The following is a 19,878-nucleotide window of genomic DNA, read 5'->3' on the forward strand; positions in this document are numbered from 1 at the left end:
TACTTTCGTCTAAACGTGCTGTTTTGACAACCAAAAAAAGTGTCAACATGCCATATTTTTTATTACCAATTACATTATTACAAGAGTACATTATGTATGATGTCAAATGAACAGTGTTGTAATGCCGTTACAGCTCGCTGAAGCTGGAACACAGCAGCATATGGTAAAACTACACAACATTAGCCATTTTGGAGCATGTTCCTCCCCTGTGTCTGGATGGCAGAGTGCCTTGGTAAATAAAATATCATCAGAAATGACTTATTGACTCACTTATCGCAGACAATGTTCATTCTGGACTGCCAGTGAGGCAGGCACAGCCTTTGAATGGAAAGATAAGCATATTTACACGCACAAACACGCACGCGTTTGTCAGCTCACAACGCACTCGAGTGAAACACGCCATCGTCGTGTCGCGTAAACATTAATAGTGACAAAATACAATCATTCTGGTGTTTTTATTTCTCAGTTGTTCCCAATCTTGCTCAGTCCAGGATTCAGGAGCTGTTTACAAAGGTCACCTGTCTGCAAGTCTTCACAGTCCAACCTGTTTTCCCAGCATCTTTCTTCCCACCTGGACTGGAGCTGCGTGCCCCTCTCCACACTTCAGTGCCTAATTATATTCAAGACTTGTAAATGTATTCATATTCATGGAGGCACAGATGCTAAATTAACTGTGGCAGGGACACATCTCACTGTGCCGGCTTCGCAATCTGCTTCCTCTAGATACGGAGGGAGGGATGTGAAGGGGGGAGGAGGACAAGGGAGAGTGAAAACAAAGAGGCAAGATGAAGAAGAGGAGAAGTAGGAATGAGGGGGGTGGCTGTGGAAAGGCTGGTTATTGACTCCGAGTAGCAGTGTGTGGATCTGGGGGATAGAGGAACCGAGGACAGGTCTGCGAACGCCAGCCCCTGATGAGTGACAAATCAAAAAGTCCCGCTGAAACTTCTCCGCCATGATGCCTGAGCCCGTGGCACTATACAATTCTACTTTCTCTCTCTCTCTTTCTCTCTTTCTCCTGCTAAAGCCAGGCAGATGGAGGGAGGTGCAGCAGTGCAGAGCGAACAGATGGCCGCTCCAAACTTGATATATGAAATTAATAACGTTTCTCAAATATAATGCAGACACAGGAATACATTGCCTGAATTTTAATAACTGATGATTTTTTTTCTCCTAAGCATTTGCAAGTCAATGAGAGAAGCAGAGAAACAAATATACAATATGTAAAATTTTGAGGACATTTTATATTCAAGTATAAAATAGAGAGTATAACGGAAACCATTAACATGCACAAAAGTAATGATGTTGATGTACAAATTATGTTGTAATGTGTATTTCACACACTACACTAGACCTAAATTGAGTATTATCAATTATTCAGCAATTTAATTTTAAATAGGTGACTGATGTAGATGAATTGCAATCAGATATTTTAAGATATTCATCTGGACCAAAAACAATAGGGATCCATTAGGTTAACATTTTTAAACAAAATATAATTGATATGACCAGTGTACATTTTTAATATCTAAAACAAAATACACTACAGTTCAAAAGTTTGGGGTCGGTAAGTTTTTTTTTTTAATTAATGCTGAATTCATTTAATGCAGTACATTTTTTAAGAGCTACAGTATATCAAGTTTTAGTAATATTTAACTAAATTTTATATTTAACTATACATGTACACTATATACAGACACACAGTGTGTGTTTTAAGTTAACATAGGTTATTAGGTAAGTTTGACAAGTGAATGTGGTTATTGGCAAATGCAATATTCTCAAAATTACAAAATATAAGCTGATTACTCACCAAAGCAACATTATTTAAAGTGAAACGAACTTAAGCATGTAAAGCGACATAATGCAGATATAACTGAGAGCTGTGTGCATGCAAACCTCACTTCCTTGGCTTCAAGAGGAGTACTAGTGACTGACAGCAGAGGCTGCGGTCATTAGCGTCCTTGTTAGCAACGCATTCTCATCCTAGGGCATCATCTAACTGACACTCTTGACCATGCGTCTAAATCCGACGCACATGGCAACCTTTAGCGTCAGTTTGATGACGCTCATCCTAGGGCATCATCTAGCTGATGCTTTTGACCAAGTGTCTAAATCCGTCGCACATGGCAACCTTTAGCGTCAGTTAGATGACGCTCATCCAAGGGCATCATCAAACTGACGCTTTTAACCATGCGTCTAAATCCGATGCACATGGCAAACTTTAGCATCAGTTAGTTGACGCTCATCCTAGGGTGTCATCTAACTGACGCTTTTGACCATGCGTCTAAATCCGACGCACATGGCAACCTTTAGCATCAGTTAGTTGACGCTCATCCAAGGGCGTCATCAAATTGACACTTTTGACCATGCGTCTAAATCCGACACACATGGCAACCTTTAGCGTCAGTTAGATGATGCTCATCCTAGGGCATCATCTAACTGACACTTTTGACCATGCGTCTAAATCCGACACACATGGCAACCTTTAGCGTCAGTTAGTTGACGCTCGTCCGAGCGCATCATCTAACTGACGCTTTTGACCAAGTGTCTAAATCCGACACACATGGCAACCTTTAGCGTCAGTTAGATGACGCTCATCCTAGGGCATCATCTAACTGACGCTTTTGACCAAGTGTCTAAATCCGACGCACATGGCAACCTTTAGCGTCAGTTAGGGTTAGACCACTAGGAGGCGCGTCTCATATTTACGTTAAAGGGTGCCATGTGCGTCAAAAGCGTCAGTTAGATGACGCCTTGAGAACGCGCTGTTGTTAGTGTGCCCTTCCCTGCAACTTATTACTGTAAATCTGCATTAAAATTTCAAATGAAAAAATGCAGGTTAGCATCAGTGTCACTACATGCGTAGTTAGTTACTCGTCAACACTGTGACAAACCCTCTCAAGCAGACTCACGTATTTTACTTGCCTCAGTGCTTGGAGAGCATAAATAAGCGAGAATCATTATGTTGAGATACAGAGGATAAGCAATCAAGTGCCACTCAGTATGCCGTGCCAAGCGTTTTCAACACATTCAAACCACTGTGTCACGTTAAACCTTCTTGACACTCATCCAAGAATTCAGGGACGGTCTCAATTACTCAATATCTGCATCTGTTCTGGAAAGTCAGAGAGACTCTTAGCAGATGAAAGAGAGGAGATGCCGTAATTGAGAGCAGGCCGCACGCTGTGTGGGTTTAAACAGATGTAATGCACTGGAGCAGAATTAGGTTAAAAGGCGGAGTGTTCGTTTTGACGGTCTCTGGTGGCCTCTGAGCCTGTTGCGGGTGCTTATGACTGTATAAACCCACTTCACACACTTCCATCCCATGTCGTTGTCAGTATTGGAAAACAGCTTGGGAATGTCCCCTCTGGGTCATTCAGCACAATACGTGACACAGGGGACTTCCTTCTAAACAGGACGCAGTGGGTACTGGTGCGATGGCCCATCTTTCCCACTTCTACTCATTGTCAAAGCAAATATAGATGCCAATACCCATCTCAAAGACCACCAAGACTAAACATTAACAACGTTGACCAGATTAAACCGCCTAATATGTTAAGATGGTCTCCTAGACTGGCCAAGCTGATTAATCTGGTCTGTGTTGATGGTTTTAAAGAGGTTTTGTACATGTGAGCTGCTAAAAATAAAACCGCTTTGCAAAAAAGCAGGAAAGGCTGGATAAACCAACGAAACATCATCTTGGTCAGGCTTAGGGAACAGGTTAACAACCTTTGCCAGGCTGGGAGAGCAGCTAGACCAGAAAACAAGCTTAGGCTGTTTTAAGCCATATTTTAGCAGCTGAAAATCCAAGTAATATATCTTTTTTGTGGATACATTACTGCACCATAGTACATGTACGTCATGGGATTTTGGGAAAACATGAGGGGAAAAAACCCTATTGGTGTTTTGTTTTTGCCTTTAATAATTAATTCAAAACTCTGTACTAAAGAAAATGCAATGTACACCCTATGAATTTTACAACAGGAAAGCATAAATTCTTTCAATAACACTAACAACATGTCTACAGGAAAATATAAAGCTTGTCTGACTGCATTCGAATCAAAACAGTTGCGGATGGACCAATTCCTCAACCCTTAGTGTGGGAAACAAGGAAGCCTCTCATTTAAAAGTTATCCTCATACATCATTTATGTTGTTTTTCCTTTAAATTCCACATTATTTTGTTACAATGATGAAAAATGAACTCACAACATGCTGACTTCCAAAGACCATCTTAGAAACTTCAGCCAAGAAATGAAGAGAAAAGACAATAATGGTTCACATTATCCCTTATGTTTCAGATGATTGATCAACTTGAGCCCTTCACACATTCTCAGACTCCAGGAAGAGCTTTGCTCCCATCTTCCCCGAACCATTACTTCCCACATGCCATTATCAGTCATGGGCAATGCAGCAGCAGAAAGGTATGTCTCAATCCACAGGGTATAAGATCCCCCAAAAACAGAAGGTAAAGTTGGCTCTCCGCTCTACACACAGAGAGTGTTACTTACTGGGTATTGTGGTGGTCATACTGTGTCCCGTATGGCAGTGTATTAACGAACAGCATGCAAACACCTTCTGTTGAAACATCTGCGACAGGCACATTTTTAGGCTGCCTTCCAAATCTGGAAAAAAAGGAAAAGAAAATGTTCTCGATCTGCTGCTTTTTGCTTTTGAAGGTGTGCAAAATATCTCTCTCGCATTTGCGGCAGTTTATCCCCCTTCTCTTTGACCCCTCTGTCCACTCTCCCTTCTTTGAAACCTTAATTCAACGGCTGAACCTAGAACACCTTAAAAGTAGTGGCCATGATAAGAACAAATGTTGAGCGGACATTCAGTGCAGTGTTTTCTTTTTTTATGACTTTACAGACACAAAAATGACACAGTCCTCAGGCTCAAATCTAAACCTGACTTAGTCCTGACTGAAATAATACTCAATAATACAGTCTGAAGGCACTTGGATTTTGTTCTGAATCATGAATGCAGCTCACATCGAAAATGGCCCCATTTATTTCTAACAGTCTAAGGGCCCTTTCACACTGAGCGCCAAAAACAGCGCAAATATGCGATGCAATGACGCTCTTAAATCGAAACAATAGATCCCTATGGAGCTATTCAAATCAGGTGAATTCAATCGCAGCGCAACAAAGCGAGGATTTTTTTGAAATAGTGTGTCGAATTTTCCCCACGATAAAAGAACCGCCCAATTATATTTAAGCTTAACCGAGCCGCTGCTGTTGCACTAAAGCATGAAAGTGGTGGAGCTGTTTTGAAAACCTGTGTGAAGAGAAGAAAAATGATCAGGAAGAGAGGAGAATGGATGTTGAGTATTATCATTGGGTTCTGAGAACGGATTTATTTTAACATTTCTATTCATTTTCCACTGAATAATGCAATCTGGAGAGCTTTAAACAGTGTACAGAGAGATGAGTGATCGACTTGAGCCCTTCACACATTCTCAGACTCCAGGAAGAGCTTTGCTCCCATCTTCCCACGAACCATTACTTCCCACATGCCATTATCAGTCATGGGCAATGCAGGAGCAGAAAGGTATGTCTCAATCCACACAGGGTATAAATTCACCCTAAAACAGAAGGTAAAGTTGGTCTGTTATGAGTCAGGGAGTCAGAGAGCTACAGATGAAACATGAAGCAAAATAATAATGGTTCACGTTTTCGTGTTATCGTACCGCGTTCAATGTGAAAGGGCCTTAAGTTGTGTGGAGAGATATCTAAGGGTGTGTTCACACTTGGCATGTGTGGTCTGTGGTTCGATTTAAACAATCCCCGGTGCGATTGCTCTGTAAATGCGATTCGTTTGAATAAGTGGGAAACGCTACCATCTGATCCCTGGTGCACACCAAAAAAGTGGAGCAAGACCATTAAAAAAAAGATGGGTCACAGTCACGGTCTGCTTCCAAACAAACTGGTCCGTGTCACATTCATATTTCTTCCGAACCACACCAAAGACATGTAAATTTACCAAAACCAGGACATGATCTCACAAGATGTGAGGATAAAAATGGACAGAATGCTTTAGCATACCCATGTTATTCGTTTTAGTCACAATGTTGTCCATTACAGTTCGGTTTATGTGTGTGACAGAGCAATTCCTGCCACTGTTTTGACTACTTCACACATTTTAAAAACCCTTCACAAGTTTTTTTGGGTGTTCAGCAAGTTCCATCTCGAAATGTTTTGTCTTAAAAGCCGACCAATCAAGTTGTGAATGTATCCCTATGTCTTTAGGTTATATATATATATATATATACACTAAACAAATGACCACTATTGCATATTGGTCAAACTTTGCTCTCATATATATATATATATATATATATATATATATATATATATATATACATTATTCATTCAATTTAACATTGTGAAAAAGCGTAGGTTAACGATTGCTTCATAACCAGTTTGTGCGAAAGTTTGTGCGACTGCCACTATGGGGCAAAATGCAGGAAAATCGGCTTGAATCTTACATAAGAGTCAGTGCATAACAAAATGTTTGAATCAACAGTTAACTGAAATGAATGCATAACATTAAGTAAAAAAAAAATCTGTTAAATTTACAGGAAAACAGGAGTTTTCTCGTTAAAATTACGGTAGCAAGATTTTAGGATTTACAGACTTTCAACCGTATTTAATTTAATAGCAATACACCATATTTCATTTTCTGATATAAGCTTACTGTAATTTACTGACCTTTTGAAGTATTAATATCTGTTTTACACTGACAACAATCACAGCTGTAATGAGAGTCAATTGATCAATCAATTCTCATCACAGTCAACTCTTCCACAAGAAAGTTGGAAATATTATATAGAAGCTGCACTGTCTCATTCACACAAACATTAAACACCATCATGGTAACATGTTGAAATTTAAAAAATGCAATAAGTATTAATTTCACAACATTAAATGTAACATAAAACCCTAATGTACATAACTGATTAGAAAAAAACTAAGAAAACTGAAGAAACAGTTAAAATACATTAAATGTGTCACGCAGGGAATTGTGGGAATGTCAATTTACATTTTTTCACTGTAAATTATACAATGACTTCTTTTTCACGTCCAAAAACTGTAAATTTAACAGTATTTTACAGTAAAATTCCATTAAATGTACCATTATATATACATCACAGTTATTTACCGTGTATAGTAAGGAAACTTTCTGTTAACCAATTAACAGTTTTTCACTGTAGCATTTTTACAGTATTTTACTGTTAAAATCACATTTTTGGATAGTTAGACCAAACACACATGGTACACACACTGACACGCAATGGTTATTTACATTCTTGAAGTGAAATAACTTTGCTTAGGTGGACATGCAATTGTTGGGTCGAACAGTGAAAAGGCACTGAACTATTTCCCTCACTTGGTCATCTCAAACAAAGAAAATCAAATGATAATCTACTGTTTCCAAGATGTATTTACCTCCCACTACAGGCATAGCCACATAGTCTGCCTGGGCGTCAATGAGTCAATGCTCTGTGAAGACAACACACAGTCACTCTGCTCAGAGAGGGAGAGATGGAAAAAGATAAAGAGAAAAGTCGCCTGTAGTCCTAGTACCAACTTACTTGAGCTGAATGCAGAAGCTGCCCCCGAGTTAACTGAGATTACTTGGAAAATATCTGAGACAGGCTGGGAAAAAAGTCCACATTGATTACATATGCAGATGTGACATCTGTGAACTTGACATTATTTCTGACGAAAATTTTCTGGAAGCACATTTTCACAGACGCGAGCATTTTGAATGCCTCCAGTCCGCACCCATATAAAGCTTTTTTAGCAGAACGCCAAGCGCTCTCCCATGGCCCCGACTGCTTCACAGCTGAATATTTGCACTGCTCGCTGACCTATCGCATGAAGATGTTTTTCTATCCAAAAGTTACATGACCTGTTTGATGCTGTGTACACAAGTCCTTGGCATGGCGGAACATAACTGGCCAAAGAGGCGCCTGTTGTAAAAATACACAATGAAGCTCGGCTGGAGCTCTGCTCACTCTCAAGCCATAACGTCATGCATTCCTTCTGTTTCGACTCATTTTCCAGCTTTTCGTGTTTGCCCCCGAACAAGTCTTATAAAAGACATCCAATGTCGGCCAATTATTTTTTACTTTGAAGGTCATAAATCAAAGCTGACTAATAAAATGAAGACAGCCAAGTATAATTTCATGTGTGACTCCAACTGGATTCAAATGAAACCAGATGGGCTGGTATACGGCCACTAAACATATCTGGATCGGCACAGTAAATGTCTGTGTTTTCCTTTTTGCACAAATTACTGCGGGGATTCGTAGTGCACTCTAAATCAAAGTCCGAGCTACGGTGAAGAGGGGCTCTCTCTCGCTCGACGCACAAAGGCATGAATGTTCTGGCTAGTCTCTGGATGGCTCAAGTGATCCCCAGTGTTTTAGGGTTAATGCTATTAGTTTTCTTCAACATTCAAATAGATTTTTACATCCGTCTTTTTCTCCGAAAGACTGATTGGTTGATTTATGGAGGATGGTGAAGCACTACAAAACTAAAAGCTTTCCCCCTTAAGAAATGAATCGTACTTTTAAAATCATCTTGGCACGAGAATGCTATTGGCATTATTTGGTTATGGCCAGGGCGACAAAATAATGAAACAGATTGATGTTAGAGCCAAAGGATGGCTTGAGAGTGTGGTCCTTTTAAACTAAGACTTAACACGGTTCATAAAAAAATTGAGTTTTCCACCTTGCTTTCTCGTCCAGGGATCCCACCAGCATGGCAGCCCTAAGCCTGATTTTCTCATTAAACCATTAGATGGACTCAGTGAAACAAAGAGAGGGTTTTGTGGCTTTCCAGAGCTTGCAGAATTTATGGTGGACGACCATAATATTTTCGTTCCACCACTACTTCGCTCCTAAGACTCAGAAAAAAGCTAAAATAACAGTGCTATCTGGATTTATTAAAACCTGGGAAGGACATGGTCGCTTCACAAATGTTCTTTAAGACTGCCGAAGTCAAGAAGGCTTTCCAAGCATAATACGACTCCTCCATCTCACAGACTTGGACTACTTCATCAGCTGATGATTAAAAAAAGTTCAGAGGTGAAGGATCTGCACTCTGAGAAATTACTTAATAAATCGAAGCATGGTCTGATCTCTAAGGTTTAACACTCCCATCTAGGAAAGCCTGTCATTTAGATTGGCAATGCCTCTTTTTCATCGCACTGTGGTTTTCCCTGTGTCCTAAATCAGGGGAACTGAGATTTGGAATATACATTTCGCAATGTCACATTGTTTTACCATCATAATTTACCATATTATTTTTTCAACTAGCTGATCATTGTTTTTTTTCATGCCTTCACAGCTGTAGTATAATATTGCACACAATCTAGAACATACACTGTAAACAATGAGTCAAATTTACTTAATTTTTTTCAAGGCACGTTTTTGCACTGATATTTTTTGAGTAAATTTCACACATATAATTAAGTAAACTATACTTAACTAAGTTAAGTGAAAGTAACATAAGAAATGAAGTAATTTTTATTTAGTTAATTAAATGTTATAAGTAATATCTATTCTATTTCACTGAATTTTTCTTTGTACAACATTTCACTTAAACAATATAATATTGAATTAGACCACATGATTTACTCAAAAAAGTCATCAATACTTGCAGTGTGTCTCATCACATCTTCATTTTTAATATTGAAAGTGTGAACGCAGACCTCAATACTTGGTAGACAATACACAATGACGGTAACATTTGATAGATCGTTTTTGTGTTTGAATGTGCCATTTTAAGTAGTAAATGAACTCCAAATGTCACAAAATGGCACATTACTAATCCTAACAACAAAAGTAATGATAAAATAGTGTGAATACATATGGAAAACAGTGAAAAATAAACCTCATTAATTATTCATGGCCCACTGCATGATGGGAACACCAGTATCAGAAAGGTTGAGTAATTTTACTTAATTTTATAATGTTGATATTTACGCTTGCATTTCACGATTGAATTGAGTTCTACTATAGAATTTACTTTTTTTTTTTTATTCTTGCCTAAACTAACTTTTTTCATGTAAATTACATTGTTTTTTCCATAGTATTTACCAGAAAATCATTTTTATCAGTGATACTGTAAAAAATACATTGAATGACTGCAGTACATTTAATGCAAGTAGTTAACAGAATAGCATGCACCAATATTAAAAGCCGATATTTTCTTCCTGATTACAGAAAAACAGCAGATATTGAAACCATACTATTTTGCATAAATTAATTCAAAATAATAAATGCACAATAAATTATAATGTACAGTATGCAAAATGGACATTATTTTTGAGATTTGTGTTATACATGATTTTAAAGATTATATTCAATGAGCAGTAGATAGTAATGAAAATGTGAAAGTATGGGAAATGAGACATGCACATTTGAATAGACATATGTTGACCCATACAATAATAAATAAAGACATTCTAATATTGGTCAACAATCGATCTGGACTGATGCATTGTGCAATTCTAGCAGTTTGGATATTTCTTCTCCACAAACGAAAACGGGTCTAAGGTTATTCTAAAGATGCTTTCTAGAAGGAATAAAGAGTTTAGCTTGCCCAGAGGCACCAGAGACCAGACAGTGTGCAGACCGTAAGTAAACAAGCATGGGAAGATGTAGGGACTAGTGAAGGATCTGGACAAGGTACCAAGTAATATTTTGTGTCATGCAACACAGTCTAGAAATATGCTTATGCATTTGCTTTGGTAGACATCATGCAGCTGCAATCAGCCTGCTACAAGTCAGCTTTCATATTTTCGTGACTGGTTTAAAAGAGGAACCTCATGGGGACAGTTAATCAACTAGATGTTGGTTGAAAGAAAACCTATTCCCTTAGAGAACTGCACAGCTGAACCATTGCTTTGACTAATTCAATGCCACATATTCTTTCTATCTGAAGTCGTCTATTAGTCATTACTCAACCAGTTACCGCAATCTTGTTTTTCACTTGTTTTATTACTTGGTTTTCAAATGAATCCCATCCTTGTCCAGATGCGAATGCGAAACAAAGGTATTCCCTGAGCAGCCAGGACTTTCTTATCGCACAAGGGCCCAGCGGAGACCCTGTCCTGACTTAATCTCTGTCCTCTTTAAGGTTGTCTGACTGGGCAAAAAACATTTGAGGCAACAATCTCTAACAGGCCCGAAGCCAAAACAATGCATGTCATGTGTTATTTTGGGTGGAAACTGTCAGTGAGCAGCAGGCATCACCTTGTAGACAAGTCATTTATCTTCAGCATTTTCACTGGGAGGACCTGGCTGGGGTCATAAGTTTTCAAAGAGAGACACAAAAGAGTTCATTGGCCTGAGTGGAAAAAGAAGAAAGACAGAATGAATCTGCATCTTATCAGAGGGGTTGTGTAACAGAAAGCAGACCGCTGGTGAGCAGCAAATTAGGACTGGGAGCTCCAGTCTCTCTCTGTCACAATGTAGTGACACAGTCCAGCCCTATCGGCAGTGCCTGTGCTCACAGCGGACAGTGATAGGGCAGGAATGCGCCATGGGGCGGCGTCCCGACACGCAGGCACTGGGAAAGTGTTCCTATCAATGTCTGGGGTCAGGGATAAGTTTGGGACTCCCACTTCATTTCACGCTTCGGAATGACCCTCATGTAATCCGACAGAAGGGCATTTGGAAAGCCAAATGTTTCAAAATTGTTTAATAATTATTTAATAAGCATTAGGCTGCACAATACATCAGATTTATCAAAATATCACAAATGTACATATCACGATACGCACATTGAATGAGCAAAGCACTCACGCACATAGAAAGCCGCCTAATTAAGTGTGCCACACAAGTCAAATTTGCCAAAGTTGCCAAAGACAAAAAAGATTTGAAGTGCAAACAGCTTTTTTATTTTTATTTTGTGCCTTTACCTGATTTTCACAATTAGTTTAGTAAAATGCAGATATTGTATGCAATAAACAGCTATTTCTTCATAGTGAATTCCCTCCTTAATGTTCTTGTCGGAAGACAATTTTTTGAGTTTACGCAAGAAATGGAAGCTGTTGGAAAGCCAAGTACCAGTGCCCTCAAGGCCATACAGCTTTATCTGATGATTGTATTGTATTGCTGTACATAAATGTCACCTTTTTGCACCTTTGTTGCCATTGGCTTTGCTTTCTTAGTTGGGGACATTACATTTAACATTTAATTTAATATTCAACAATAATATTGATCTAACTCCATTGACACTATAACAAAAGAACTGAACTGAGCTGGACGATGAGATCACGGTTGACTCCAGAGCGTATACGTATATAAACAAACTAAATTAATAATTTTTTTAAAACAAAATTGAAACTTCACTGAACTTACTTAAGCTGTGCTATTTTCTTATGGAAACAAACTTTTTGGGCATTATTATCTCTGTAAAGCTGCTTTGAAACAATCTGTATTTTAAAAAGCGCTACAGTATATAAATCAATGTGATTTGGCTCTACCTACAAAGCTTTCTTTAGGTTAAGTCTTCCTTTGTGACATTAAAGTGACTGCCTAAACCCCTCACCTTTCAAACAGAGTCATACGCTCTTGGCCAGTTCAGTCACCACCGAGAGAGCACCGAACAAGCCTCTCTAGATTTTTTGAAGGATTTAATTTACACTTCACCAAGGGCAAGTACCAGGGGAGAACACGATGAGTCACACTGTTAATCTTGGAACTGTTCTGGTGATTTCTGTTGGCTCAAGGGTGCGGGACTGAGCACCCAGGGTCTGCTGACTCTACTTTTCCATCCTGTTACTGAGGACAGTCTCTCCAAGCAGTCTGGACTTAGTTAATTGCTGGAACTGCTTTCATATCTGTAGAATGCAAAGTCATGAAACTCTAAATTTAGGATTGAAAATTAAAGTGCGTTTGACTTACTAAGCCAAGGCACTGTTACGATTACTTGAAAAAATATGGAATTGGCTCCATTTCAATTTGTTGAATTTGTTGAAGTTGAATTAGAATGACAGGAAGAGGAATCTGTCTGTCCGTCTGTCCATAATTAAACATTTAAACTCCAAGGCTTTTAAAACATGTTTTTCAAAACATTCAAACAAGGCTAAGATTTGTCTTAAGAGACTATGGGCCCATCTTGCACCCGACGCAAGTGACTTTGTACACTGACGCGTTCATCATTCCTATTTTGCACCCGCGCAAAGCGGACTTTTCCCTCCACAGTAAACAGGTAAACTAGGAAATGAACTTGCGCTCCCTGGGCGGGTCGGCACAAAACGAAGGCGTGTTTCGGCGCAAACAATCGCTGATGCTATTTTGCAGTTCCAGAAAACAATTGCGCCAATGACCAGAAAAAAATAGTATAAAGTCAGTGCCGCCTTTTGCGCGTACATTCAGATGCTATTTTAAGCGCTAATACAGAGTGTGAACAACGTGCATGCACTGTAGATGATACTCTCATCTAAACAGATGCATTTTACTTTTTGCAAATTATACATTACTATAAGAAAAAATATTTAAACACGAGGGAAATCATTATTGTGTCCATGACGATGGGGAAAATTGGCATAAAGCTTACACTTTTACACAAATTATTATAAGCATGTTTAACCAAAGCTAATTTGGGTGGGTTTGTCCCATCCCCAAAGCCCTTTCTCTTTCTTTTACGGCCCAGACGAGAACGTCGATCTACTCGGCTGTGAACCGATTGTGAAGCACGCCTGGTAAATGCGCCGTTAAAATAGCATTGCGCCATGGAACACCTCGTTCATCACGCTCTTAAAGGGAATGTGATATGACGCTCTTATTGGTTTGTTTCCGTTACGCCCAAACCACACCTATGAATAATGAAGCTACTTCAGTTCAGACCAACCCCTTTTAAACTTGCGCCCAAGACCCGCCCACAAAGTTACTTGATACTTGCATTTCCAATCGTTAAAATAGGTTTGTTTCGGTAAATTGAATTGCAGTTAATTATTACTACTCGCTTACATTCAAATTCTAAATGCAATTCTGTTCATTCAATTCAAAATCAAAAATGTAGCCACTGAATTGGAATTTAAAAGGCATTCATTTCTTTTTTAATTACAACAACACTAATACAGAGACTTGTGGGTGGGACAATTTGACCTAGGCCTTATCAGTTGGTTTTCCCCCCGAAATGTGTTTTAAATTTAGATATTTGAAAATAATTATTGCACAATCACATAATCATGAAACTTGAAGGTTAAAAATCACTTAAGTGATTCAGCCCGTCTAGAATAACTCTCTCTAAACTACTGTACTCTGCCTTTGAAACTTTATAAAGTATAAACCATGTTAACACATAGACTTCTAGGACCAGGCCAATGGACTGATGGGCCAAACAGTGAAACTTTGAATGTGTATAGTGAGGTTCGGGTTCCAAAAAACAAGTTTTTATATTTACTTTTCTGCATGGCTGCACACTACAAGGCAAGAGATTGTACCCAGTCTCCACATAAACTCAGTCTTTGTGAAGCTGCTGCACGCCTCCAATCCTGAGGGACTTTTTGATAAATGTAAGATTTAAACACCTGGTCCAGGCCTAGCTCAGTTCTCCTTTTACAGGGTAATGAATGGAAAGTAAATATGTTGCCAGTGGTGGCACACATGGGGCAGTCAGATGTCATTAACTCACAAAGGCTGGGGAAGTTGTCTAACTGCACTTTTAATGTGATAATGAAAGGACGGGCTTTGCGAAAGCAAACAGCTTGTGCACTTAACTCTGCATTAGGTGCATTGTTAACTAAGATCAGTCATATCCTCAAGCTTGCTTAGAGCAGAAACATACTCCAAAGACTTACTGTCTCACATTTAATTATGAAACAGTTCAGAAATACTTTCAGAGAATGCATTAACTTAAGTAATTGTTATTGGAAGCTTTAATTAGTTAACTCAATGCATCAGTTATCAAATTATTTTTACAGCTCGTTTTAATCTATACATATTAACATATATTTAAACAAATTCATGTTTAATGTTACAAGTTAAAAAGTAACATTAATCTAGAATAGAAAAATGCTGTAATAGTATGTTAAGATTTAGATATGCATTCATTTATAAAACCTTATTGTAAAATGAAACCTTTCTGTAAAGTTCACTTTATTGTAAAGTTATTTATTTTATTAACATTATTATACACGTTATTAGTTTTAAACTGTTTATTTACTTCATAGTAGACGGTAGCATATTTTACTTTAATGATTTTAATTGAATTTTTCAGTGAAAATATTTGGGGAATATCATAGGCACAAATATATGCACCATATCTTACATCTCATTGTTTAAATATCCAAAGGGAAAATAATATAACACATGAAAATTGCAGTTTGATCATGTGTCTTATATCATACAGTAACTGGTTACAATTATTTACATTAGCATGTCATTGATTGTAGTGTAAAGAGAAGAAGGCGTTGTGAATGCATTTAAGAATACATTAGTGCACACTGGCTTCACAGAAAATGTTACCAATTCTAGCTGAAAAGGAAACAACGTAATCAGCAATGAGACGCACATCATCTCACTATATGTCTATTCTATGAACAACGTGAGACTCAAACAACGTAATCAGCATTGAGACACGTTGAAGAGTCTTCTTATAATCTACCATAACGCATAATGGCTGTGCCCCTCAAACTGAATGTAATCAGTGCGTGAAGGGCGTGAGTCAGGTGGTGTTATCAGGTATCTGTGTGTGAACGGTGTGGTCGGACTGATGTCATTGCCCTTGTGTTGTCTCAGCGTGGCTCTGTGGAGAGCACTTTGTCTGCAAAGCCCCAGTAAGTCAGAGTGGTGTGTCTGCAGCACCTCCATATCAGCTAATCAGCACAAGCCAAAATAAACTCTGTACAATGTCATGAGACCATGTCCAAGCACACTCACCGTCAAGTTCTTTTGTATCGGTCTCGCTCAGCATACCATCATCCATAATATGACAACGTAAATCTTATTGATCAACACATTTAAAGCAGGATAAATTCATAAATAGAAAAAAAAAACGATAAGACATTAACGCTTGTTTTCTAATACCTGTTTAAAGGTTTAGGGTCAGTAAGATTTGTACTTAAAATACATCAGAGATCAAGTTGATCAAAACTGACAGTAAAATACATATTTCAAAAGATTTCTGTATACAGTAAATGAAGAGTTCAGATGCAAAAGCCTCTAAGTGCCATTTGAAATTTTCTTCTAAAATGGTCATTTTTATCAAGCTTGTATATTTAAGTTCAGTAATTTCACTTAAATGGCAATGCAGATTACCTATTAATTGTCATTTAAGTGAAATTACTGAACTTAAATATACAAGCTTGATAAAAATGGTCATTTTAGAAGAAAATTTCAAATGGCATTTAGAGGCTTTTGCATCTGAACTCTTCAAATGCTGTTCTTTTGAACCAAAGAATGCTGAATACAAATGTTGATCACTGAAACATTGATCCTGCTTTTCAACATTGATAATCATAAGCAATGTTTCGTCAGTGCAAAATCATCATATTAGAATGATTTCTGAAGGATCAGGTGACACAAAAGTCCAGAATAATGACTTCTGGCATCATAGAAATAAATTACATATTAAAATAGATTCTAATACAAAACAGATCATTTTTCCACAATACTGAACTGTATTACTGTATTTTTGATTTAATAAAAATCAGCATTGGTGAGCATAAGAGATTTCTTTCAAAAACATTTAAAAATCTTGCCAACCCCAAACTTTAAGACATTAGTGAACATTTTATCATTTTGCTTGCATATAGCCTAGCTGAACTCAAAAGGTAAAAAAAAAAAAAAAAAAAAAAAAATGCAACACAAGAATTACATTAATAGGTTTATTCACCCGAAAGTGTAAAGGCTAAGTACATTTACATGCAATTTAAAGGTTTTGTTTTAGACAAACTAAAAGAAGATGTTTGTTTTTTTTGTCTGACTGATATTGATTTATATATATATATATATATATATATATGAGAAGCTAGACAAATTGATTAAGAATATAATTTTTGAAAAATCCACATATGAAAATCCACATGCAGCATCAACTCCACTTCATTAGGTTTCACACACAAAAACACACACTACTCCTGTCATCTTGTCTGGTATCTGTCAGTCACACGTTAGACAACGGTGGCGCCCTTAAGCAGTCTGACATGTCGTTCCCCTCCCATTCCCGGCGTACCGTGGTTCTTCTCCTCTCGGCCTGCAGGGCTGTGCTCTGCCCCGTGGCACTGACGCCTGTGTGGCATTCCTAATTAAGGCACTGGCACAGCGAGACTCCAGCATGTCATCACCTAAACGCCACAGGCTATTTACAGTCTTTGCATGCCATCATCAAAAAGAATAGATACGGATGGATGGTGGTCTGACAGGCCTGATGAATCCCCACAATAACGGACAGGGGAGAATCCAAATTATTATTATTTTGCCAATTAAAGCAAATTAAATAGCCAGTGGGCATTCAAGCCCACTCTCAAACACACTACACTGATGCAGAATGACCAGACAACAAAAAACCTCAAGAACACTATTCAGTCTGGGCTGTATCACACAAGCTTTAGTCACACGAACTTACACTCTAAACAATGCTGGGTTGTTTTAACCCAAATTTGAGTCAAATAAGGACAAACCCAAATGTTGGGTTAAAAATATAATTTCAAATTATGAACTTTCACTTTCAACTGTACATTTTTTAATTGCATTTTTAACCCAACATTTGGGTTTGTCCATATTTGACCCAAATTTGGGTTGAAACAACTCAGCATTTTTACAGTGTAGGACTGTATACACACACCAACTTAAATATATATATATATATATATATATATATAAACAGTATTTTACTGTAAAATTATGAAATGTAAGGTTAGATCCATTACAGTTTTTCCCCGTATCACTCTAAAAATTGTTGGGTTGTTTTAACCCAACTTTGGGTCAAATATGGACAAACCCAGCCATTGGGTTAATTACGTTATTTTTTAATTACGTTTTTAACCCAATGTTTGGGTTTGACCATATTTGACCCAAAGTTGGATTGAAACAACCCAGCATTTTTAGAGAGTAGTAAGTAAATTCAGAAATTCATTTATGTGACGCATACATAGACATAGACTGCTATTAAATTTATAGTGTTGTTAAAAATAAATGTTACTTTAGGGTTTTTCAAAGTCAAAGATAGTGAGCTTATAACATACAAAGGTGCCACGCCACCTCCCAATTCTAACGAATTTTAATTTGTGCTCAGTGTGCCGAGAGCACCGCACACACACGGTTTGTTTGCGCATCATAACATACTATCATCTCGTGTGCCTAATGTACGACTCCTGTATGCCACTGTAAACGTCTTTAGCTTGATAACAGTCATCCATCAAAACTTTACTAGAGCGACAGTGGTTTGCTTTATCCAACCAAGACATATAGTTTGCGTATCATATCCTCCTGCAGTGGTTGGGCGTTTTGAGACACTTTTCAGTCTGTATTGCACAGCACGATGAGAAACGTCTTGGGCTGCTCCGAAACAATTTCAGAAAAGGAGAGAGGCTGTGCTTTGAAATATTCTGTTCACCACTGGCCGGGTTTTCTGTGCATTAGGGCTGTTTTGGACCGACTGTTTAAATGCAGTCCCTGGATCCTTGGACTGAAAACTTTCCAGGAGTTTACTATTTGAAATAATCTGATTTCCCCAACTTTGAAAACTCCTGAATTATACAATCTTCATATAACATTACTGCAAAGATTTACTCACAATTGCGTCAAAACATGAGGGAACTTTTTTATGCTTTGCTTCTGTATCATCTCAATGTGCTTTATGTTTAACCCATGCCCAACAAGATGATTTAAATGTTTCAGACGCTTCAGTGTGAATGAACATTTGGAAATACTGTAGCTCGAAATGGTATGTGGACAGAGCGTTTTGAAACAGAAACGCCTAAATGGATGCATGATACATTGGCGGCCATATCAGTATCGGATGATAAATGTTCATTTTTAATGTTATCATTTGAATAAGAAGAAAATTAGGTCATTATATTAAAACTGAAATCATTTTAGCCAGTTGAATTACTTTAGATGCACACATGGGTGGCCATGCCTTCAGCATGATGTGACACATCAGCAAGCAGCAGATTATGTGTGCTTTAGAAGAGTTTAGAAGACATGATTGGCGATGTGTGGGATTTTTTTATTGTGATAAAAGAGGACATCAAAGTCGCAATTAGCCATAGGAATAATAAAAAAAGTATTTTAAAAGTTAAAAAATCTTTAGCGGGTATAAAATAAGCTGCATTTAATGTGCGTGTAGCTATCCATTGTTAGCAATCAGGCTCTGAAAAAATTTATATAAACGAATTTAGATTCATCAGCCAATAAATCAGTTATTGGTTTCTAAATATACCCCCCCAGTTTCACAGACAAGCCTTAAGCATAGTCCCAGACTATAAAATGCACGTTTGAGTGGTTTTAACTGAAAGCAACTTGCATTGACATATCTTAAATTTTGTCACAAGATTTCCAAGGCACGTTTATCATAACAACTTAAATGCCCTAATCGAGCTAAGGTTAATCCTGGCTTAAAGGAGTAGTTCACTTTAAAAAAAAAAACTTGCTTATAATTTACCCTCCCCCATGTCATCTAAGATATCCACGTCTTTCTTTCTTCAGTCGAAAAGGCTTTTGATGAAAACATTCCAGGATTTTCTCCATATAATGGACTTCATTGGGAACCAAACGGTTCAAGCTCCAAATGAGAGTTACAGTGCAGCTTCAAAGGGCTTTAAACGACACTAGACGATGAATAAGGGTCTTATATAGGACAATTCGAGTCTTGACTAGAAAAAAGATTTGAAAGATTTGAGTTTGAACAGGAGA

The 19,878-nt window shown here is 37.9% G+C and overlaps 1 protein-coding gene across 3 annotated transcripts in view; it reads right to left on the bottom strand.

Annotated features, from left to right (window-relative positions):
• Positions 1–19,878, bottom strand: part of runx1t1 (RUNX1 partner transcriptional co-repressor 1) — a 137,166-nt gene that overhangs the window by 108,577 nt on the left and 8,711 nt on the right. For all 3 annotated transcript variants that reach the window (XM_089123278.1, XM_089123279.1, XM_089123277.1), the window contains exon 2: positions 4,508–4,621. In XM_089123278.1, coding sequence (XP_088979404.1) covers positions 4,508–4,601 — 94 coding nt within the window. In that variant the 5' untranslated portion in view covers positions 4,602–4,621. The remainder of the gene's footprint in view (positions 1–4,507; positions 4,622–19,878) is intronic.

This window comes from Pimephales promelas, chromosome 18 (assembly GCF_988280905.1).
Source record: "Pimephales promelas chromosome 18, fPimPro1.hap1.1, whole genome shotgun sequence".
NCBI classification, from domain to species: domain Eukaryota; kingdom Metazoa; phylum Chordata; class Actinopteri; order Cypriniformes; family Leuciscidae; genus Pimephales; species Pimephales promelas.